Raw genomic sequence first — 24,102 nt, forward strand, 5'->3', positions numbered from 1 at the left:
CCATCTCAATGGATTCCTGTGAACGTATACTGAAATAATGACGATTAAGGATTAGCCTGGGCCTAAGCTTTACTGCATTCATCCAGTAACATCTTCCTGTCTTCATTTGCACATTGGGAACGTGTGTGTCTATGTGTATATGTGTGTCTGGATGGCAAGAGTCAAGTTTTCTATCCAGGTGTAGAGGATGGGGATAAATTTAGCAAGTGTATTCTACACCCTAGTTGATGGGACCTACACCAGTCCCCAGGAGGTAGCTTCTCTTTTCCCATTTTCCAGTTGAGGCGCAGAGAAGTGGAATTTGGTAAATTTGCAAACCCCTGGTGGAAAGTGCTTGGCACCGCGCTGGGTGCACCGTTAAGTTCTCAATGGAAACGCTATTTTTATGGTCATGATGAGGAAACTGAGCGTGTCCTCCTTTTCTCAAGCCGAGTTCTTAGGACGCGGGTGGTCCCGCCCTCCCTGCGACGCCCCCTACCCGAGGCGCCAGCGCAGCCCGGAGTCTGCCAGGCTCTTAGGTGGGGCGAGGCCGGGAGGGGCGGGGCCGGTGGGGATAGGGGGCGGGGGGGTGGGGGGAGGGCCTGGAGAGGCGGGGCCACGGCGGCGCGACCCTATTAGGGCCGCCGGGGGCGTGGCCCCTGGGTCCGGGCAGCCTACAAGAGGCTGCGCGTACGGTCCTCCGACCCACTGCATCCCTCGGCGGCCCGAGAGTGCCTTATCCTGCGACCTGCCGGCTGTGTCCTCTGTGCTTGTGCTGCTGTCGCTGCCACTCCACGCAGGAGACGCCGGCGAGAAGGTGGTTGAACCCTGCGGAGGGAGGTGAGTGTGCCTTAGATTCCTCTCTCTGCACCGTGCTCTTCACCCCCTCAATCTCCTAGGAGCTGGAATAACCAGAGCAGATGTCATCTCTTAGGGTTTACTGTGTGCAGGCAAGTTAGCTGTGCACGCGTCCTGCATTTTAGAACCATGCTCGGCGGCATACCCTTATGCAGATGGAGAAACTGAGTCTCAGCGAGGGCAAGTTGTCTGAGACCTCACGTACTAGAAGCTAGGGAGCCTGGGACTCAAAGCCGGTCTGACCACAGAATCGTGCTCCCTGAGGCTGTGTGTACTCTTGCCTTCCCTGTGCAGTTCGCCAGCATCTGTTGCATTCCTGTGTACACCGTGGGCGTCAATAAATGGAGAGCATGTGGCAGGAGTTTGAATGTGTTCTGCCCACGTGTGGAGGCTGAGGTGATCCTAGCAGCGTGTGCATTCTGTTGGGCAGTTTACAAAGCCACGCCCCTTTATGGTAGTGTTTGCGACCAACCTTCCAGGGAGTCTTCCTCTTCCCGTGTTTCAGAGTCAGGCACCGAGGGTCAGGGAGGTGAAGTGTTCAGGCAGAGCAGAGGATGGGACCCAGTTCTGTCTGCCTTCAAAGCCCCATAAGGCTGTGGATATGTCCAGGCGTGGCACATGTGCAGTTCCTACAGGTTTGGGAAGAGTTCCTGGATTTCTTCAGCCAGAGTAGACATCTGTATAAACTTCTGGTGGGGGGAACTGCTGGCAGCTGAGGGCTCAGCTCTGGGGTCTGGGAGATTTGCGACCCCCAGTGGAAGAGCCAAGGCCAGCACCCTGAGCAGTAGAGACTCAGAGCCTCCCTCAAAAGGGCTGGGCTGGTGGACAAGCCAGCTGGCTAATGCCAGCTCATCGAAGTCCAGTTTGAATTGGGTGTCTGTTAGCTGGAAGGTGAGTTACTGCTCTGGTCAAGGGAAGCATCTGGGAGTTGATAGATGCTCAGCTCACCTTCCAACCAAGAGCGGGCTTGTGAGTTTCCACTTTGAGCCTTTGGGCTCCTTGCCCTGGCAGATTAGGGTGAGCCTGCCTTCCCCAGAATGGTCAGGGTATCTAGGGCTAGAACCTGACAGATGAGAGGCCAGGATGTGAAGGACAGGATGAAAGGCATGGCCCCTTCTCCAAAAATATCCAGAGGGGAACTCTTGGGCCTATTGTTTTGTGCACTTGATGGTTGTGTGTGATGCTGTCACCTCAGGTCTATCTGTCTGCACTTAACCTTCACACTTAAGGGCTGAGTCCTGCCTCCTTTAAGACACTTCTCTGTTCAATAGCTAACTCCACCTCTGAACCTGACCTTTTTACAAGGAGGAAATTGAGGCTCCAAGTGATGAAGGCATGTACCCAACATGACATGGGCAGGGTTGGTGAGAGCTGCCATCCTAGCCAGGTCCTCCCTCAGATCCTGGAAAAAGATGCCAGTTCGATGACTGGCCACATGACTGTCAGCTCAGAGCTTGCTTCTGGGCAAGGCTTCTGCCTTGTGGGGTCTGAATTCCCCGGCTCTGACTAGGGGTGGGGCTGGAGAGGGGACAGTGACATGGGGGCTTGGGATCCACTCTGCCGACAGGTACCTGCATCAGTATGCAGGGGCCCTGCTGGGGAACCCAGAGCAATGCCAGCTGCTCCCACAGCCCTGCCTCTGGACTGCCAAGGAAAGTTGGCTGGACGGGGAGGGGCTGGGGCCTCAGGAGCGGAGCATGGGCCTCTGAAGACCCCTGCACTTCATCCCTCACTCAGAGACCCCACATTGGATACCTGGGTTTTTCTGTAGGTTGCATTTGAAAACCGGCTCTTAAAGGCAGGACCTCTGAATGCTGACCTCTTTGGCCTCGTGGGAGCTGGAACATTTCTTTTCTCTGTCACCAGAGTAATTTACTATGTATGGGAGGTGCCTCTGTGTCTGCTTACTCCCGACCTAGGAAGCCTTTCTCCCCTCCTTTTTTTGCAGACTCACTGGTTTTTGATCAGTCCCAGATGTGCAAACCCAGTATCACTCAAAGGGGTTGATGGCTTGTCAAGAAAGGAAAATACAACACAGGCATCATTTCATTTCGTCTTCAGTTCACTGAGCTGACTACAATAGGGATCTGGAACCCCTCGTAAAGTCCTAAGGGGAGCACACTCTGTTCTGGAACAGGGAGGGTCAGGCTGCTCTGGGTAGTGGTTGGTAGGACTAGTTATGCTCTTTTTTTTCCCCCCTTGGAAAAAAATGATTTTAGTGTTATAAAATACTAATAACATGAGATTTATCATTTTAAAGTACACAGTTTCGTGGCATCTAGTACATTAGCAGTGTTGTGAAACTATCAACACTGTCTAATTCCAGGACATTTTCATCACTCCAAAAGGAAACCTCACAACCAGTATTAACAGTCACTCCCCATTCTGTCCTCCTCAGCCCCTGGCAACTGCTCATCTGCTTTTTGTCTCTCTGGATTTGCTTAATTCTGGACGTTTTGTGTAAAAGAAATCATCTGGTATGTGACTTTCTGTGTCTGGCATCTCTCTCTGAGCATAACATGGTCAAGGCTCATTCATGTTGGAGCCTGTGTCACTGTTGCACACTTTTTTGTGGTCGAATACTCTTCCATGGTGTGGGCAGAACAGACCATCCTTCGCTGAGCCTCTCATCCACTGCTGGAAGTTTGGGCCATTTCCCCCTTTTGGCTGTTGCGCACGATGCTACTGTTGACATCTGTGTACACTTTTTTTTTTTTACACCCATTTTCAGTTGTTTTGGTTCTACCCCTATGAGTCGAATAGGTGGATCCCATGGTAACCTTATTTTTACCTTATTAAGGATCATGTGTCCCTTTTTCTTGACTTTCGTCTTGAAGAGGCATCAACTGAGATTATCTCCTTCCAGAAGGAATCAAGGCCCTCTGCCATGAGCATAGAGAATGGGGCTCTGGGTGTTTTGGGGGAAGTGTTCACAGTATTTCCCCACCCCTCACCCCGGAGAGCAACTGGCAGAGATTCCTGTCAGAGATGTTGTCCTGGGGAACATCTTGTACCCCAGGCTGTGCATTTGTGGGTACTTGGTAATAGACAACCCCCCCCCCAACCCAAGATTGTGGGGACAGGCAGTTTCTCGTGGTCCAGCCCCAGGGAAATTTATCTTCTCTGATTGCCCCAAGTGCTGCGTCAGCTTAGGAAAAAACCACAAATTCAGGGGAAAAAAGAAAAGTCCTAATGAGGATTATGCAACTTTTGGACCATCATTTAAAAAAAATATTATAAATTATGAAATCCCACATTTTCAGTCCAAGTTTCTGGATCATTTCCTACTGTGAGCGCAGAATGGTAAAATCCTGGAAGGAAAAAGAATCCGTCTTTCATTTTGTTTGTAGTCAAGTGGTCCCAGAATGGACCCTCCCTGACGTTCTTTTGGATTGAAAATTCCTGGATCTCTCTAGAACTAGGGACTGGCATCCAGCTGGCAACTGCTGCAGCTGATTTGATAAGATCCTAGAAGTTCTTTTACTAGTGGCTCAGTGGTAAAAGGAGACACAGGAGACTTGGGTTCGATCCCTGTGTCGAGAAGATTTCCTTGAAGAGAGCATGGCAACCCACTCCAGTATTCTTGCCTGGAGAATCCCATGGACAGAGGAGCCTGGTGGGCTACAGTCCATGGGGTCGCAAAGAGTCAGACATGACTAAAGTGACTTAGCATGCACACACAGAAGTCCTTTTAGAGCAAAGAGGTGGTGTTCCTGGCAGGGAAGGTGACAGTGGGTGGGTGGGACACTGGGGGTATGCTGGGAGAGGGACCATGTTTGTGCAGAGGTCTGGAGGAGGGGTCCCCTTGTACCCTGAGAGTGACAGGAAGCTCAGGTATCTGGGGTCTAGGGGTCTAGGGGTCAGTCTCAGGGTGGAGGAGCCTGCCCATTGATGGGGTCAGCTGTGCTGAGTTTGGATTTCCTGCTCTGAGCTGCGGGGCACAGGGGAGTTGGTGTGGCCTTCATACCTGAGAGCAGGTCACGGTGGGATGATTGGTGTCCCCCACAGTGTGTGAAGCCCATCTGGGCCTGTCCCCAAGGTGACTGAACCTGTGTGCTGACCCGGCAGCAACCCACCATTTACAAAACTGACCTCCCTTTACAACAAAGACAGAGCGCCCTCCACAATGAAACCTCTGGTCCCGGCTCTGCTCCATTTTCATCGAGGTTCATTTCACTCCTGCCTTCTGTTCACAGCAGAAGGGATCGGGTTCTCTGCACATGCTGATCACAGAAGGTCCCTTCTCCCCACTGTTTTTTTAATTTTGGCTGCCCTGCACAGCATGCTGGCTTAGTTCCCAACCAGGGGCCAATGTGTCCCCTGCACTGGAAGTGCAGTCTCAACCACTGGGCCACCAGGAAGTTCTGAAGGTTCCCTTTTTAATATAAATTTCTTTGAACTCCCAGAGAACCAACAAATAAAAATAAGAAATATGAACTAGAACAGGGAGATGGTAGGAAGGTGGGCAAAGCTTGGGGAAGCAGGTGTGCCAAGGGCTGGAGTTTGGGAAACACCAGACTAAGGTACAGCATGGGGAGATTTGAGAGGCTGGTACCACCTAGAGCAGTGGTTCTCAAAGTGAGGTCCCAGGGCCAGCAGCGGCACCCAGGGGAGCTGTCAGAATGCCAGTTCTCAGCTCCACTGCAGACCTCCAAAAGCTGTGGGGTGGGGCCAGAAATCTGTGCTTTAGCGCGACTTCCAGCACTTTCTGGTGCAGGCTCTAGGGTGGGACCCACTGCCCAGGAAAGCCTGGAAGACTTTCCCTGGGCAGGGGCCCCAGAATGGGGTGGGTGGGGCCGGCTGATTGGGGCAGAAGGTTCTGTTTACAGGACCTCGTGTGAGCACAGAGAAGTCCCGTGGCAGGGATAGAGCCAGTGGCTTGGGAGCTAGAATGACGTCTTCTGTCCAGAGCCGAGGCCCCTGAGAGCAAGTTGTTGGCGTGTTTCTAGGCCTTTCTTCTGGAATGACGCTAGGTTTGCTGGTACCCATCGCTCTAGGGCTTGAGCAAGTTCCAGCCTTTTCCTTCAGCTGTGTTTAGACCGTGTGCCCAGGAGCTTGTGAAGTCCTTCTGTTGGTGACCCCTAAGCGGCCCCTCTGAAAGAATGGGCTGTTTCCTCTCCAGCATTCAAAATACATCTGTGTGCCCGTACATGTCCACTGCGTCTCTCCATCCTGCCCCCAGCCGGCTCCCAACACAGCCAGTCTGTTCTCATGGTGGGGAAGCACTGGCTGCTTTAAAAACACTGTTTATTCCCGGGAACCGTCAAGGACGGGCTTCCCGGGGACTGAGATATTTTCAGCTTTGGCATCGCTGGACAAAGTGCCCTCTCAGACCAGGATGAACCGGGCCCTGTCTGGCCCAGGTGGGAGGCCCCAGCCGCACATTGCTTCCTCTGGGCTCCAGCACCTTCAGGTTCACTTCGAAGGGCTGTCGGAGTCCAGGGCCCGGACTTGTCTCAGCGCTGATATTCAGGGGAGAGCCCGGAAGGTTTTCTCTTGCACAATACTCTTCTCCTGCTTCTGTGGAGGCATTCTTCCAACAGAAGCCAGAGCCTCTTTAACTCTTCTCTTAAACTTTTTATTAAAGTTCAACATGCTAGAGAAGAAAGCACATGCATTCATGCACAGGGGCATGGCGTTTTCTCCAAGTGCGCACGCGCACGCGCACGCGCAGGCTCGGGGCCCCAACAGGACAGCCTGACTACCCCCCAGGCCCCTCCCACAGCCCCACCCCCGAGGGTAACCATTTCAGCACTTCTGTTGGGGTAGGTTGGTTTTGCCTGGTTTTGAACTTTCCATCAAGGGCAGCATGGATGTTTCATCACTGGAGTCTGATCTCTTTAGTTCAGCGTTCCGTCTGTGAACTCCATCTGTGGAGCTGCATCTGCCTGGTTCTCAGATCATAAATCAGACCCTGTCACCATCGGCTTCATCTGCTCTGCACCTGAAGTGGGCACGCGTGCGCGCGCGCACACACACACACACACACACACACACACTCACACACTCACACACAGACACATCCCCCAACCCCCACTCCGCTTTGCATTTAGAGTAAAATCAACACTCTTTGTCAAGGCCCTTGAGGCCCCAGGTTGCCTGGCCCTGCTTGCCTCTGTGACCCCCTTTCTTCCTGCTCTGACCCTTCTTGTTCAGGCCAAGACAGTGACGGTCTCAGAGCCTTTGTCCTTGTGGTTCCCGCTACCTGGAGTTTACCCCAGCCAGAGTGGTCACTGCCCCTACCTCTGTCCACCCTCACCATCCAGTGTCCCAGGCTGTCTTCCTCCAGCTTGCTGCGATGCCTGCCCCCCCCCCCCCCACTGCACCCCACTCCTGGGGACGGAGTTTTGCTCACTGCATACCCCAGGCACTCCCTGGCCACCTGAGAGGCCACGTGCAGATTCCATAGTCTGGTGCTATATAGAATGCTTGAGTTCGGTTCAAGGCTGTGACTCATCCTTGCAGGTACCACCTGACACCAGTGAATCATACATTTCAGGTGGGAGGATAGTCCTGGTGCTGCCCGCACCGTAGCCTGGAGCAAAGGTATCTGGGATGGCTGGTTTCACCCATTGAAAGAAACACTCATTGAACACCTGTGAGTCTTGGGACTCTGCCTCTGGGCTCCTTAGAACCACTATTTCCACAGTCTGCAAATTCTCCGTCAGCCCTGGGAGAAACTCAGTACTTTGTTTTACCCCGGAGGAACTGGCGACTCCGAGGGATTGAGGGACCTTCTGGGCAGCCCCCAGGTTTATGTCATAGAGTCAGGATTCGAACCGGGTTTGACCCACTGTCCACACTTTTCCTCACTGTCTCCTGGGAGTCCTCGATTTCTTGTTTTGGGGAGTTGGAGGTTTCCTGCCATTTATCTAAAGCTTTCTGGGAGCATTGTTTCCAAGGAAACATCCACATGTCTGCGAGAAGAGAGAAAAGGGCCCCAGGTGTCATGTACTGGGTATTTGAAGAGTATATTAATTTATTATCCAGTCACTTTAAAGTGGCTTCTCATATATTATCTTGGCTTGCATTGAACAAACCTGTTTTTTCGTTCTTTTTTTTTCTTTTTGCACAGAGTAGATTAAGCGAATGTTTGTTGAGTAAGTGTGCTCTTTTTGTTCAGAATTGTGTATGTTCTCTGCATAGTATTTAGAAAACTGAATGGGTTTTATATATTATATTCAGTTAAACGTACCGAATTGTTGCCCCGTGTATCCCATACGGACATAGCTTTTGCTGAGGGGACAGGAGGGAAGAAGGTGCCCTTGGGGGTGGCCTTTTTTGTTAAGCGTACTGTCCGTCTTTGTGGGGTTGGGGGCAGAGCAGTTGACAAAGGAAGGGACAGTCCTCCATGGTCTTTCCCTAATTCTATCGAGAAGGGTTTAAAGAAAACTGGCTCCCGTGGAGGAGGGAGATCCCCGCCCTCGGCGTGTCTGGTACTTACCCAGCCGCTCTTCCCAGCCCTGGGATCTGCCGGAGACAGGCTGGGGTGTCCCGCCCCCCTCCTCCCAGCCGCCACTTCATTCCTGGAATTTCTGGGTGGTTTGTGGGTCTGACTCCGCTCTGCCTTCAGCCTCGCTCACATTCTGAGTTCTCCTTTGTGCTCCTGAGGGAGCTTGGAGCCCTGATGCCCCTGCCTTTGGGGCTAGCTTTGGGGGCTCTTGCTGACATGGGGGCGCAAGTCAGAACTGCCCTGATATTTTTGAGGGCAAGGCAAGCAGGGAGTCAGAGTGTGGCAGGCTCTTTGCCGTCGCCCGCAGGCATTCTGCACGACTGTGAGCAAGTTGCTCGTCTGCGTTGAGCCTTAGTTTCCTCATCTGTAAAATAGGGATCATAGTCGCATTGACCCCAACAGTCTGCAGAGAGGGAGAAAGACAAGATTCTGGGAGTAGAGGACCTAGAACAAGGTCAGCCACTTTGTCCTCACTCATCACATGTTGGCTGTGTGATGGGGTGAGAAATGTTTGTTGAGCAGTTAATACGCCCCGAAGTTTCAGGTTGAGTAAGACCCAGTCGTCCAGTGCCGTGCTGGAGCTGGCTCATACTGGCTTGTGGGAGCTGATGGTTAAGTTTCTGGAAAAGTTGTGGGCCAGTTCAATCCCACCATCATTTTTTTTTTAATTGAAGTATAGTTGATGTCCAGTGTCGTGTAAATCTCAGGTGTACAATACAGTGATTCAGTTATACATGTGTGTGTGTGTGTGTGTGTGCGCGCGCGCACGCGTGTGCACCCAATTACTCAGTCATGTCCTACTCTTTACAACCCCGTGGACTGTAGCCTGCCAGGCTCCTCTGTCCATGGGATTCTCCAGGCAAGAATACTGGAGTGGGTTGCTATGCCCTTCTCCAGGAGATCTTCCCCACCCAGGGATCTGTCTCCTGGATCTGTGGCATTAGCGGGTGGATTCTTTACCACTGTATTACCTGGGAAGCCCTACATATACAGATTTTCAGATTTTTGCTCTAATAGTTTATTACAAAATATTGGGTATAGTTCCCTGTGCACACAACCACCATTATATGTTATATAAACTTACAACGAAATGTCTTATTTAAAATAAAAGTAATAACTAGTCAAAACTTATTGTATCCTAATCTTTTACCCTGCTTCACTGTTCTTTCTGCTCTTGGGGTGGTTGCTGTCTACTCCATGCGTATGGTGGAAAAGCTGCATCATGGTGTGTTATTGTGGGACTCTTTCCAGAAACTCCATGCTCAGTGACCCTATATCAATGGCTTGAAATAACCGTGGTGGGGATATTTCACCAAGGGAATGGGTAGACACTACAGATTAGGGTCAGTATTTCAAGGTTTTCCAAATGTCCGTTATTAAACATTTGCCAGTCTAGCACTGGTTTCAGCCCTCAAGAACCGCCAAGTCTAGCTAGCAAGGCAGCCAGTGTGAGCAGACTTGAGGCAGGCTGCTGGGTCCTTGACACCCAGGGCTCAGCTGACCCCTGGAAGGAGACCCAGTCTCGGGGAAGCAACGGCCACTGAGCCGGATAACCGTCATTGTGAATCCGGTTCCTGGCCAGCTGATCATATTCATGCTGTGACCCAGTCTGTGACATCTCGGAACCCACTTCCCCAGGAAGCTGAAAGAAAGTGGCTAAGGCCCCAGGCATGTAGGAAACTGAAGCATATTTCAGATTTAGGGGAAGCCTTTTTTTTTTTTTTAATCATCCCCACTAGCATTAGACATCTAATAGGAGTTTTAAAAATTAGATTTGTCTCAAAGCAGAAGCTTTGAAATAAGAGAGAATAGCCTTTTTCACTTCATTCACCATTATTAATCCCAGTCTTTCTCAAATCTCTCCGAACAATGAATCTGTGCAGCATTTAGCATCACTATTATTGTCATAGCCAATACAATTAGCCATTAACCATGCAACGAACCCTGTAATGTTGTGACCCTGTAATTCCTTGTCCCACGGCTCATCCCTTGACCCCAGCCTGCCTCCTCCCCTCACAGGCAGATCAGTCTCTGCTCCACATGAAGACTCATTGGAGGAGTCAAAGGGTCACCACTTTCCGGAAACCTCTGGGAGCTGAATCACGCCTGCAGACCTGTCGATCTTGTTCATCGACGAAGATGCCAGCGGTGTTCTATAAATATTTACGAAGTGAATGTACAGATCTCCTCGTTCCGACGAGGTCAGACTTTGGGGATTCAGTGGTGAACAAGGTGGACAGGTCTGGGGCCATGATTATGCTGTGACCCCAAAGTTGAGTCCTAACTCACAGGCAGGAATTCATCTGCCGGGCCCCGGCGGGGGCGGGGCAGGTCGGGGTCACAGGCTGAGCCTCGAGAACAGTGTGTGCAGGAGCAGAGAGCTTGGCACGGCCTCGGGGCTGCCGGCTGGCGGGCCCCACGGAGATTCATCTTTCTGGCAGACTTTCCTAAACACAGGCAAAGGCAGCTCAGGCAGAGTGACGCCTTCAGGTTCATTCACATTGTCTTTCTTCATTTTGCTCCTGAGAGTTGAGTTGAGTGGCAGGAGACCCCCGAGGTGAACTGGGGGCCCGTGGAGCCGTGGGTGCCCTCGACGTCCACAGACTCTTAGCCGGGGCAGAGGGTGATGGCAGAGCCCTCCACGCTTCCAGGAAGCGGGATCTCAAGTCTTGGTTCCATCTCAATCCAGCCTCGGACCTCACTAATACCATGGAATATCACCCAGGCTCAGTTTTGTTTTCCAGAAAATGGAGTGGAAAACGGCCAGAGTCCAAATGTATCCTGCATGTTGGGGTGATGCCGCAGGAATCCGACCCCAGATTGAGTCTGGCTGTTGACCGAGGGGTTTGAAAGCTTTGTCGGTGTCTCCCTGCCTCCGCACCCCCCTACCCCTGGTGCCCTTATCTTGTTTGTGGTCTCCCAGGATGGGAGTTTCAACTGCCGCCAAGGAGACCTCGCGGAGACTGAATTTCTGTCAACTATGCGGGTGTTTGATGCTGTTGGTAGCAGGCCAGGGACAGAGAGTAGAGAGGACTTCTCTGGAAATGATGCCTGCATTTGGCCACCGTGGGAGAAGTGGGGGGGGCAAAAGAGCCAAAGAGTGTTGGCCTCCATCTCCAGGCCCCAAAGGGAGCTCGGATAACCCGCCTGCCTGAAGTGTGAGCCCCTCGGGGATGTCAGGAGGGCTGGAGGGTTGCAGAGAGAGTCCGTGTGGGCGTCATATTTGAGTCAGAGGCAGATGGAGGCTGGGTGGGTGCTAGGCTTGGTGACGGGGCATGTCGTAGTGCGATGTCACCATGATGTAAACCTTTCACTCCCCTGGGGATGACACATGGGTGCCTTCTTCTCGACAGAGTCACTGCCTGACCTGGAGTAGGGGTGGGGCCTGTCTCTGCTGAGCCCAGCCATCTGCCCAGGAAGCAGAGAAGGGCAGGGAGGGTCACAGTGTGAGCTGGGTTGTTTGCGGGAGTCCTGCCCCTATATGGGTGGTGATGGGAAATCCCCAAGGAAACTCACCCCAGGGAAGGCATGGTGGCATTGAGAAGGGGGCTCAGAGGCCAGATGGAGCTGTGTTCCAGCCCCAGGTTTTCTGCTTGCAGTTGTATGACCTTGGGTGGGCTCCCAAAGACCTCAGGGGCCTCAGTCTCCTTATCTGTCAGATGGGAGCAGTAGAACCGAAACCTCTGGATCATCAGGAGGGTGGGGTGAGAAATGCAGCCATGGGCATGTGGTGGGTCTCCCCCCAGGTAAGTCCCCACTGGCCTCCCTGGTAGGAGTCTGTGCTTGTCATTGGAAAGCCCCAGGTGGCAGTGGGTGGGTCTCCGTTGGAAAACTTTAAAAAAATGTATTTTATTGAAGTACAGTTTGTTTACGATGTTGTGTTTATTTGTGTTGTATAGCAAAGTGACTCAGTTATGTGTGTGTGTACATATACATTCTTTTTCGTGTTCTTTTCCATTCTGGTTTATCACAGGATATTGAGTGCAGTTCCCCGCGCTCTACAGTAGGACCTTGTTGTTTATGCGTCCTGTACATAGTAGTTTTCTTCTGCCAACCCCAGCCTCCTGCTCTGTCCCTCCCCCACCCCGATCCCCCTTGGCGATCACAAGTCTGCTCTCTATGTCTGTGAGTCAGTTTCTTTTAAATTATAGATGGAAAGGGGGCCAAAGTGCTTTGTTCCTAAGTTCTGATCGAGCTGTTTGGGCAGTAGAAGTTGAATAGTCTGTCCAGACCAGGGGGCTGGCGGGGCCTGGCGGGGCCTGGCGAAGTCGCCTTGGCCGATGGCCTTGTGCTGAGACACAGCACCAATTGCCTCCGCCCAGGTTCCAGCCGTGATCCCAGTCTTGGCCGCCCAATTTGCTCTCTGTCCCCTCCTCGCCCCCTTCCATACAGCCACCAGCGGGATGTTTAGAACCTAGTTCTCATTTATTGTCTGATGCTTGTATTAATACTAGTCTGCTAAGGCTGCCAGGACCAAGCACCCCAGACCAAGCAGTTCAAACACCAGAAATTCATTCTTTCCCTCTCATGGAGGCTGGAAGTCCAAGATCAAGGTGCCGGCAGGGCTGTTTTCTTTCAGGCATTACTCCTCGGCGGTCCCCTCCCTGTATCTCACATGCTGATCCCTCTGTGCGTGTCTGTGTCCTAATCCCTCCTTCTTACAAGGACACCAGCCATACTGGAGCAGGGCCCACTCGTATGATCTCATTTTAACTTAATCGCCTCTTCTAAGACCCCGTATCCAAACCCAGCCATGTCTGAGGAGCTGGCGTTGGGACTCCGATGAAGGAATTTGCAGAAGGCATAGCTCAGTCCAGGATTCTGTGTTTCCCTCTGTGTACCAGCCCTGTGCTGTGGTCTGGAATAAAGTTGTGGCACCAGGCCTGTTGCTGCTACAGTTCTGCTTGAATCTTCTGTGTTCTCCTTGGCCCAGACTTAGAAGCCATCATGATCCAAGCGTTGCCCCTCCCCAGCATGGACCCCCAGCCCCCCAGCCCGCCCCTCCCCACCCCCACCCCAAGCTGCAGGCAGGCCAGACTACTTTCAGACCCAGCAGTGCCGCCCGACATGGTGCTATGAATGGCCCGACCCAAGACAAGTCGGCATGGCTGTGCCAGCGACCATCTCGAGGTGGAGAAGCCACTTGGAGAAACGCCTCTTTTCATTTGTGTTTCTCCCCAGGGGAAGGTTTGACTAAACCCTGTGGTTCTCCCAACTTTGAAGCTCCACCCGAGGCTTCATCGATTCTCTCCTGAACCTGAGGAAAGGCCCCGCTGTGGGCCCTGGGCCGTGCGAGGCCATTGAGCATTCAGAGTGAAGGCGGCTCAGCAAGCCTTCTGGAACGAGGTCACCCTTGTTCAGGAGAGCGCGCCAGGAGGACGCGCGTGGGACCAGCAGCGGCTCACCGTCCTTTCACGCTTTGGTGTTTTGCTTTGTTCTGTTCATTTATATTTTTTAAAAATTTGAAGTAGACAAGTCCAAAGGCTAGAGGGCACTCACCAGTGAGGTCCGGCCCCCAAGGATGCCCTGCTCTGGTTACCACATCACAATTCCTGCTAACTCATCTGGTCCACCTTGCATGAACAGAGCTTCCGCTTTGCCACATTTGCTTGAGATTTTAAAGCAGAAGCAATATATTAAAGATGAGTCCCCTCATATTCTCGTTCCCAGTTCAGTTTCCCTCCTAGAGTCAACCACCCCACGAACTGGTTTCACTATACAAACACGTGCACGCATACCATCTGATATATGTACAAACACATATAATACATGTCTGTGTAATATACACATACATATATATGCATGTCCACCTATAATATCCATAAACTTGTCCAAAATACGGTTTACATACCTTAAAATGTACATAAATACTACCGTTAGCATAACATTCTACAACTTTCTTAGCCCAACATTGGATTAGAGCTTTGTTGCTGCCGACAATCCCAGAACTCCAGGTCTTCCATTTTACCTGCTTTATAATATTTCACCCACACTGACCCACAGTTCTTTTACCCCTCCCCCTACTGAGAGTTATTTGAATTGTGCCCACTGGTGATTTAGAACAAACCCAGCTTTTGGTCCAGTTGAGTCATGTAAACAATTCCTGTTTCATGCCTTTGGGGGTGCCCTGCCCCTCGGGATGCTGAAGTGGAGAGTAAAGCAAATTGGACGCTGCTGTGACGACCAAGTGGTCGTTTTGTGATGTCAGTTTTGCTCCTGCTTTGTCCCAAATCTTAACCCACCATCAGTACTTTTTGGCATTCTTTTCAGCCTGGCCTCTGCAGCTGGGAAATGATCATATATGGTGGTGTGACTAAGCGGGGAGGCGGCAGGGACCCTGGGAGCGTCTGCGTTACTGGCTTGATTCCCATGGGGCGAGTGAGCACACAGAAGCCCTCCCGCGGTCCCTGCGGCTCTGCCCCAGAGGGAACTCCTTGGCTGAGAGGCCGAGAGGCCACGGAGCTGGGACTCCGCCTGCGTGTCGGCTGCTTTTATCTGAAGCGTAAGCCCAGTCAGGACCCTGGAGAGTTTCCAGGGAACGGAGATGGGAACTGCCGCGTTCCCATAGCTTCAGGCTCCGCTGTCTGCCTCTCGGGTGCCCAGGACAAGCCCCAGAGGACCCCCTCCTTCCACTGCCATCTTGCAGCCCCACGCCAATGCAACCAGTGAAACCCTGGCTATTGTTCACGTGGGAGATGACAGAGGGGCCTCCTGGGGTTCTGGGTGGGTAGCCTCCAGGCTGCCTCCCTCCCTGCCCACCCAGGGGTCTCTGGATGCCTCCCTCCAGCTCTCCATGCTGTCTTCAGCCAGGCCTATCCTGCTGGTCAGGGGCTCCCATCTCCCCAGCCTAACTGGGGGCCACTTGAGGCCAGGGACAGTGCCTTGTTGTCCTCCTCTCCCACCATGCAGCACAAAATAGGTGCCTATAAAGGTCACTGGGTGGCTGATTGACTTTCCTTAGGGGTGAAACAGAGGCGAGAAGGTGAACAAACAAGGGTGAACAACAAGTCCTGTCTCGTCTTCTTGGACCAGACAACAAGCCATCAGGAGGACCACACTTCGTGACCTGTAGTGTGACCCCTGGCCCCCCAGGGTGAGAGGAATCGAGGCAGTGTGCTGGAAAACCCCAGGCCCTCAGGGACATCACACCTGGGTTTGAGCTTACCAGTAAGCAGCCTTGGGATCAGCTCTCTGAGCCTCGGCCTCCCCATCTGTAAAGTGGTTGCAAGGGCAGACCGACCTCCTGGGCTTTCGTGAGGGCTGGAGATGACACGGATGAGGCGACCGGCCCCCGCAGAGGCTCAGGAAGGGCTCTGAGAAAGAGCGCAGGCGCAGCGGAAACTCAAACCTAATAAATTATCTTCAGGCCGGGGGATTTTAGAATTAGTAAGTGTGTTCCAAAACTAAGACAGCTTTTCCTAAGATGCCTGCCAAGGAAGAAAGGTTAGTGAGAGGCGGTGTTTGGGAAAAGGGCCCGGAGCCCAAAAGCAAGGATGGATCATGAAGATCTTTGACGGGTCATAAAATAACGGTGTCGGCACCGTGGATCTCAGAGGGGGTGAATCCCAACTGATGTGACCACGAGGCATGCACCACGGCCCCTGGCCCAGCATGTGTCAAGAGCTAGGGTTCCAGAAACACTCCTTGGGAAGCACAGCCCCAAGAGGGGCTGGAAGTTCTGGGAGTCCCAACCACCATCTTCCACCCCCTCCTTGGCCCTGCTGATGCGGCTGTTGGGTGCTAATCACCCATGTAAACCGCTCACTCAGCAGTTAGGAGGGTCACATCTGGCAGTGCCCATAATGGGCCCGCTGTCAGACAGAAGCTGGCCGAGGGAGGCTGCTCGCTGGGCTGTTTGGGGGGTTGCCAGGCAGAGACAGGGTGAGAGTGGGGTACCCTGGTACCCCTGGAAGGCCCTGTCTCTTTCCACTGTCACTTTCTCCGGGGATCAAGTTAGCAGAGCACGTGACTAGGCCCTGGGAGGCTGTGTTGTAGGGTGTGATGGCTACCCACCCCGTGGAAGGACTGTACAGGGGATGGGTCTGGGGGTGCCTGACGGCCTGTTTGGGAACTGAGTCTTACTTCACAGGGCCTAGGAAGTTCGCTACCCCCGTTGGTTCATGGCACATCCTTTGCTGACGTGAAATGGCTTTAGCAGTCTCTTTTGGGGGCAGGAGATGGAGTTTAATTCAGGCCATAGACTCACCGGAGCCCTGAATGAGTCCAGATGCTGACTCAGAGTGAGAGAAAAGGAGGCGCCACGAGAAGCTGAGTCTGGGAGAGACCGAGCCAGGATGTCCATGTGGCATCGGGCCGCTTGCCGTGCTGGAGGCTGCTGGCTTGAATCCCAGCTCCACCACTTCCTGCCTGCCGGACCTTGCTGGTGTAGCCTCTGTGAGCCTCAGTCTTCACATCTGCACAATGGGGAGAGAGGGGTGCCCTGTCCATTCTCTGCCGTGGCGAGTTTGGCACTGACTGACTTCTCCAGCCACCCTCTGCTTCCTTTCAGAGCACGAGAACGCCCAGCTCTGCCTTAGGCGCCCAGGCCGCCCGTCACCGCCTGCCTTGCTGCCGGCGTGGAGTCATGACCTGTGTCCTGACTGGTGTCATGCCCTTGGGGCTGCTGCTGCTGCTCTGCGGAGCCCAAGGCTTTTTCCTGCCCAACGTCACACACTTAGAGAAGCTGCTCAGCAAATACCAGCGGGACCAGCCCCACTCGCGGGCGCGGAGGGCCATCCCCAGGGCGGACCAGGAGGAGATCCTCATGCTTCACAACAAGCTGCGGGGTCAGGTGTCGCCGCCCGCCTCCAACATGGAGTACATGGTGAGCACCGGGCCTGGGGCTGGCCTGGAGTGGGGGCTTGGGGCGGGGGCGGGGTCCAGGACCCGGGAGCTACTGGCCAGAGAGGCTCCCCTGGCTGCGTTCTGGGTGCCTGGCTGCACCTCTCTGAGCTCAGCCCCCGCTCTCCACCCTTGGCTGTCCCCACAGGCCCTCCTGGAGTGGGGGGCGGTGAGGGTCAAGGGCTGGGCTCTGGTGAGTCCGACCCCAGCTCTGCTTCCTCCTTACCGAGTGACCTCAGCATCTCCTTAGCTGGGCTGACTCAGTGTTCACTTGACAGTTGGCTGGCACGCCTGTCGCACGCCCAGCCACACTCAGCCCTGGGGCTGTGCTGGTACCGAGGTCTTCATGCAGCTTGGTCTCCAGCCCACTCTTCAGGTGCTCCCTCCATCAGCGAGGGGTGACTGAGTCTGTGAGCAGTGGGGCATTCTGCTGGGAGGAGGAGGCTGAGAAGGGACGGTGGAGGGTCCCCTGTACCTCGAGAGAAGCCCCCACACTTAGGAACAGAAGGGGCGACCAGTTCCGGGTGCCCATCCCTAGTCCCACCCTCGTTTCCGTGTCTCCATGTCTGATTTTCTCAGCCCCGTGAAGTGGGCGCCGTGGTTTCCCCCAACTTTACAGACTGGCCCGGGATCACAGCTGGCAGAGGCAGAGGCAGATTCTGACCTGGGTCCAGCTGAGTCCAGGACCCACCCTCTCGTTCACCTGTCCATGCTGTCTGATCTCCACCCCCACTCTGCTGCCCCCTAGGTTCCCCGGGGCTCTTTCTCCAGCTGTTTCCACCCTCCCTGCCCGTGTTGTTCACACCTTGATTAGCGGGGCAGCCTCAGCCCTGGAGGGGGACTCACCTCCCATCTTGCCCTCTGAATTCTGGCATCACGTTGTAGTTCCTAAATCTTCACTCTTCCAGCCTTTCTCCTGGCCGGAGCCTCGAGGGCCCTCTGTGCTTCTTGCCTAGCACCCACGCCTTCTGTCAGGAGCCCTGGTCTGTCTGGTTAGCTTGGTTCGCTTCCTCCTCTGCGGCCAGAGGAGTCTCAGGGTGCTGCGTGCACAGCCCCCCTCTGCACCCCACACGTCTGCACCCTGTCCCTCCTGTATCCAGCTCCGTGCAGCCCAGGCCCTGGCCCCTCTCCTTTCTCTGGACTCAGCTGCAACTCCCTGTGTCGTTCACGCTCTGACCTCTGTCACCCTCATGGTCGGGCACCTGCCCATGTGGCTGTGGGCCCCTCGGCATTGCTGTGCCAGATGAGGTGGCCCGTCACTGGCTGAGGGATGAGTGGATGTCTGCCTGGGTAGAGCCTGAGCAATGCTGTCCCCTGGGGACTCCTTATGAAACCATTTCTTTTTTTTCCCTCAAGAACATGGTCCAGGGGTTTGTTCTGAAGGGGCTGTGCTAATTTTAGGAGGCAGAGTGGGCACCCTTTCAAAATGTTAATGTGCGGGGCAGCCATGCAGAGCTTTTTAGGGTTAAAGCTGGAGAAAATTAGGGTAGATTTTTTTTTAGGCTCCCCCCGCCCCTGCCAGCATCCTCGCCCACCAACGTCCATCCGCCCAACAACAGGCGGCGCCGATTGGAGAGGGTGTCTCAGATCCATGTCCTGGAGCTTTGAGCCACAGCCCTCTGAAACAGGCTCATCCCAAGAGGTGAACTGTAAAACCCCACAGAGTTAAGACACCCTGTTTTGAGGTTTTATGAGTGGACAAGCTCTGGAGCCAGCCTGTCTGGGTTTAGGACTTGCCCCTGGATGTTGAGGGGTGCCATTATCTTGGCCAGAAGGAGACACAGGACCGGAGATGGGGGGAAGGGGTGGCTTCATGCTGGAGTCCAGCAGTTGGTGAACCGGTCTCCTGGAACGTCCCAGTACAGGCTGTCAGCAAACACCTATTGTGTGCCAGGCTGGGCCTCCACAGGGCAAGGGGACAGTCCCTGCCTGCCTGGGAGATTTGGATGGGGCGGGGCAGCCGCTGGCTCACAGCCTGAGGGCCACTGAGCGTCAGTTTCTTGAGAGAGAAAAGTAGTCCCGCTCACCTGGTTCACCGTGTTCTCTTCAGGGGAGTTATGTGTGCACCCTGGGCTGGTTGGGAGGGGAGCAGGTGACAGATTCTTTGTCCCAGACCCTGACTCAGGGTGGGCTTTGCAGGAGGGGAGCAGGACTGGGTGAGTTGAAGGCATTTCTTGCTACTTAGAAAAAAAATCTACTTATATATGTGTGTGTGTGTATATATATGGTTATATATAGGCTTCCCAGGTGGCACTGGTGGTAAAGAACCTGCCTGCCAATGCAGAAAATATAAGAGACGTGAGTTTGATCCCTGGGTCAGGAAGATCTCCTGGAGTAGGACATGGCAACCCACTCCATTATTCTTGCCTGAATAATCCCCATGGACAGAGGAGCCTGGCGGGCTACAGTCCATAGGGTCACAAAGAGTTGGCCATGACTGAAGCGATTTAACATGTGTGTGTATAAAGAAATATATATGTATATATATAAAATGGTAAAATATACATAATACAAAGCTTACCATTTCATCCATTTTAAAATGCACTGTTCAGTGGCATTAGGTACCTTCACACCATTGTACAGCCATGACCACCATCCATCTCCAAGTTATTCATCCTCCCGTTTCACAGATGAGGAGACTGAGGCTGAGAGGAGGGACTTGCCAGGGTCCCTGACAAGTTAGGGAATGAGCAGGAGCTCTGAGCATCCAGGCTCCTCTAGGTTCTTTGCTGACCAGAGACCGTCGAAATGCTCTCAGAGTCCTTGAGTCCAGTGTCGCAGAAGCTGAGCCTGGCGCTTAGGGTCGTCCCGGGGCCCGAGCTGCGGGCGTCAGCGCAGTTGAGTTCTTCCACCCACCCTGACCCTACTTCCTGGTGCCTGTTTCTCGTCCCCTGCAGACCTGGGATGAAGAGCTGGAGAAGTCGGCGGCGGCCTGGGCCCAGGAGTGCATCTGGGAGCACGGGCCCACCGGCCTGCTGGTGTCCATCGGGCAGAACCTGGCCGTGCACTGGGGCAGGTGAGAGACGCCATGGCCCCCTACTTGTGACCTAGGGTCTCACTCACACTGCCGGACCTCTGAGCACCTGTTAAAGGTCACCCACCGACCTTCACCCAGGTCAACTGGGCCGGTTTCCTTAGAGGAAGTGGGGAAGATGTCCTCTGACAAATTAAGACTCGCTGCCCATGTGCTAGGCACACGAGTTCTCCGAGTAGGGGCCCAGGAGTCGCTAGGTTTCCAGGGTCTACTTCCATTTTGCCCCTTTCATTGAAAAATTGATGTGGATTGGACAGAGCCCCTGAAAACACAGGGCAGGGTCTGCTGGCCTTCAGACCCGCCATATCCAGTTCCCGAGCTCGGATTTTAATGGGACCCCAAGCCCCTGCACTGTCCTCTAGCCAGGGTTGTTCCGGGCAGTACCTGGGCAAGGGGTCATCACGGGGCTAGAGGCTTGGCTTCGTGGAGGCATAGCAACCCGGTGTTGTTTCTGCTTTTTATCCAGTCAGTCTTATGACAGCATCACCAGAAAATGTCTATGAGGAACCCAACCCATGGACCCACTGACCTGGTCAGCTCTTTCTGTGTTTCTGGGCTCCTGGGCTGCATCTGGCCGACATATTTTCCCATAGTTGTAACTGTGGCCAGGACAGCTATTGATTTTTTTTCCTTCTCATACAACATCAAACAGTTTTCTAGCACATACTTGTCATGGTTATCACATCTGAAAGGCTGCCTGTGAGCCATCAGGTTGACAGACCAGAATTTAACCATTCTATTCTCGTAGCTGGGTTTTGTGTTTTTCTTTTTCCCTCTTGGCTCATTTGAATGATTTCATTAGGAAAACTCTGAAGAGTAGGATTGATAGGTCCATAGCACAAAGGCTCTCCCCTTTCTGGATCAATATTGCTGACTCACTTTCCAGAGGAGCCCCTCATCTGAAAGCCCCTCAGCAGCTGAATGTTTTCTTGCTAATACCGGTCCAGCCTGGCAGCAAGGCTTGTGGGACATGGACAGACAGGGTGGTGGGTACCCTGCGGCCCCGGAGCCCTGTCGCTGTCTGTGTGTCCTTCTCTGAGCTGGTCCCAAACAAAGAGGTGCTTTCCCTGGCCAGGGCACTGACCACCACCATTGCCGGAGTCCTGACGGTAATTATTACAAGACCACTGACTGCCCTGCTCCCCATGGTGCCCTCAGAAGTGCCCAGTCCCCCCCACATCTGTTCTGCTTGTTGAAACCATTTTGTCTACACTTGCTGGTGACAGCGACCGGGGCTTGCATCTGGTTTATTTTCTTTCCCGATGCCAGCCTGGCAGATGGGGCTGAAGAGAGGGCCAGTCACAACAAGAGGTGGGGAGGGTCTTCTAAGTGCTGGGGGCGAGGGAGGGCTCAGGTGATAGGATCCCAAATGGGAGCTTGGGGCAAGGTTTGCCCCTCTTTGGTTTTTTCTTATGCAGTAATATCTGTGAAATGCGGGATTCAGGGGCTGCATATATTTCCCCAAATGTATATGAAAAAAATACGTAATTATTAGTATAAAAAAGGATTCACTGGGGCCAGATACAGGTTTCTCATACACACAGGTGGTGTGTGGGTCACCCAGGCATACTCCTGCACTCTGAAGGAGGCCAGTTCAGGTTTTAAGCACTTTTAACAGGTACCAGGTGTGATGTAGGGCTGTTGGCCTGAAGGCGCGCCCGCCTCCAACTCCACCTTGGGTGGGTGCTGCCAGAAGGGGTCTCTGTTATTGTGTGCTTGTGGTGGCCGGAACTTAACAAGCCCATCTGTCCCTGCAGGTATCGCTCCCCTGGCTTCCATGTGCAATCCTGGTACGATGAGGTGAAGGACTACACCTACCCCTACCCCCACGAGTGCAACCCTTGGTGTCCAGAGAGGTGCTCCGGGCCCATGTGCACCCACTACACCCAGGTAAGGCTGGAAGATCGGGCGTGGCCTCAGCCTGGCACCCCTCAGAACTGTGGGGCTCTCCCCCAATCAGAGAACCTCTGTTCTATCTTTGCTTTGATTTTCTTCCTTTAATTCAGTCCAATTCAAAGTATAACTGGTGGGTTGAGCTGTTTGTGACTGGTTCACAAATATGGAAACTGAGAATAAGCACTAGAAACTTCTATAGCAGTTTTACATTGCTGGGGCATTTTCCTTATTTGTTTTGTTTTGTTCACTTTTCCATTTTTGATTTAAACAAATGTCTGGCTCTTTCATGGGCTAGGGGAAGAATTTGGGCCTTCACCCCTTTACCACACACCCGTTTACGGTGGGCACCTTATGGATTCAGGCCAGATTATGTCACCCTGGTCATTTTCCCCTTCCTTTGATGTATGGATGTCATCTTTTCAGATAGTTTGGGCCACAACCAACAAGATCGGCTGTGCTGTGAATACCTGCCAGAGGATCAATGTCTGGGGAGATGTTTGGGAGAATGCAGTCTACCTCGTTTGCAATTATTCTCCAAAGTAAGAACAGTGACATGGTTTTATGGGTTGGGGTGTGTTTGCTTGCCATGGAAGACCCAACTAGAACTGGCTTAAGTGGTAAAATGTCTTCATTACTTCACATAACAAGGCATTCAGAGATTAGTGCGTCTAGGTTAGCTTAGTAGCTCAGCAGTGTCAGTGAGAACTTTCTGTCTTCTTGCAGTACTATCCTCTCCTAGTGGTCATAAGAAGGCTGCAAAACATCAGGCATCAAGTCTTCCCAAACAGAAGGGAAGAGAATGGTAGAAAAGAGTTCTCTCCTTCAGCTTTTCTCTCCCCTGGCCCAATTTCTTCTTACGTCATTGGCCAGAACCAGACTACTCACGGACAGGGGGGAACAAGACTGCCCCAGTTGACTTTGACCAACGAACTTGTCCCAGTTGGCTTGGCAAATTGTCCTCTGGGACAATTTGAATTTGTCCAAATTTGAATTTGTTTGAATAGATCAGAAGCAGGAATAGCTGCTGGCTGGGCAACTAGTGGAGTCCACCATAAAGATTCTTTTTCTCTGAAAATATGCAGCAAAGGGCACTCTAGTATATAGGTGTTTTGCATTGTTATGTTTCCCCTCCCAGAAGGGACCTCATCAAACCTTTGGGTCACAGCCCCTCTTCATCTTTACAGCATCCTGAGGCCATCAGTATGTCACTTACCTCTTTACCCGCTCACCTCTGTTGCTCACAAGACAACTATGTGTGATTCTCGGAGAACAGCTCACCCAGTTTACAGCCTGTGGTTTGCGCACTGGCCACGGGGCTGGCCGCCATCCTAGCACTGGGCCCTGCATGCAGTGGCCCTTGCATATTTTCTCAGTGACTGCGTGAAGCAGGAATGACCTCATTTACTGGGTTGGGTCAGGAGTGGCCATGCGAAGGTGGGATGAAGAGAGAATCGCTGAGGTTGGGAGGAAAATAGAAACTCTGTAAACCATCCGGCACGCTAGTGGTAGCAGTGCCTCCGCAGCCACAGGGATGAGGTTAGGGGTTGTGTCATCGGTGGGAGGGACCAAGCCCCACGGAAGAGCAGTAAGCTAGTCAGAACTACTGGAAGAGTGGCAGGTGTGGAGTGAGGAATAATTCAATTTGACTGTGTATTAAAAAAAAAACACTAGAAGATCCTACTAGAAATACCACTTCCCCCTTATTTACCTCCTATCCCTTTCTTAAAAAAATTAATATTGTACGTATAGGAAAGCACACTAATCCACACACTAGCTGGAAGTACAGCTAGTAAATATTCACATGTATAAATATGTATTAGTCAGCACACACTGCTGTAACAAAGTGGCTTCTGCAGCAGAGTTCTCTCTCACAGCCCTGGAGGCCAGAAGTCCAGATCAGGGTCCAGCAGGGCTGGTTTCTGATGAGGATTCTCTTCCCAGCTCATAGATGGCCACCTTCTCCCCGTGTCTCCACATGATGTTTCCTCACTGTGTGCAGGGGGTGGAGGAGAGAGATGGAGAGGAAGTTGAGCTCTCTATG

The 24,102-nt window shown here is 52.9% G+C and overlaps 1 protein-coding gene across 1 annotated transcript in view; it reads left to right on the forward strand.

Moving 5' to 3' along the window:
• Nucleotides 1-687: 687 nt before the first annotated feature.
• Nucleotides 688-24,102, forward strand: part of CRISPLD2 (cysteine rich secretory protein LCCL domain containing 2) — a 65,406-nt gene continuing 41,991 nt past the window's right edge. Inside the window, exons 1-5 of the mRNA XM_065925122.1 lie at nucleotides 688-819; nucleotides 16,800-17,114; nucleotides 20,029-20,147; nucleotides 21,923-22,055; nucleotides 22,485-22,600. Coding sequence (XP_065781194.1) covers nucleotides 16,875-17,114; nucleotides 20,029-20,147; nucleotides 21,923-22,055; nucleotides 22,485-22,600 — 608 coding nt within the window. The 5' untranslated portion in view covers nucleotides 688-819; nucleotides 16,800-16,874. The remainder of the gene's footprint in view (nucleotides 820-16,799; nucleotides 17,115-20,028; nucleotides 20,148-21,922; nucleotides 22,056-22,484; nucleotides 22,601-24,102) is intronic.

This window comes from Muntiacus reevesi, chromosome 2, assembly GCF_963930625.1.
Source record: "Muntiacus reevesi chromosome 2, mMunRee1.1, whole genome shotgun sequence".
Lineage (NCBI taxonomy): Eukaryota > Metazoa > Chordata > Mammalia > Artiodactyla > Cervidae > Muntiacus > Muntiacus reevesi.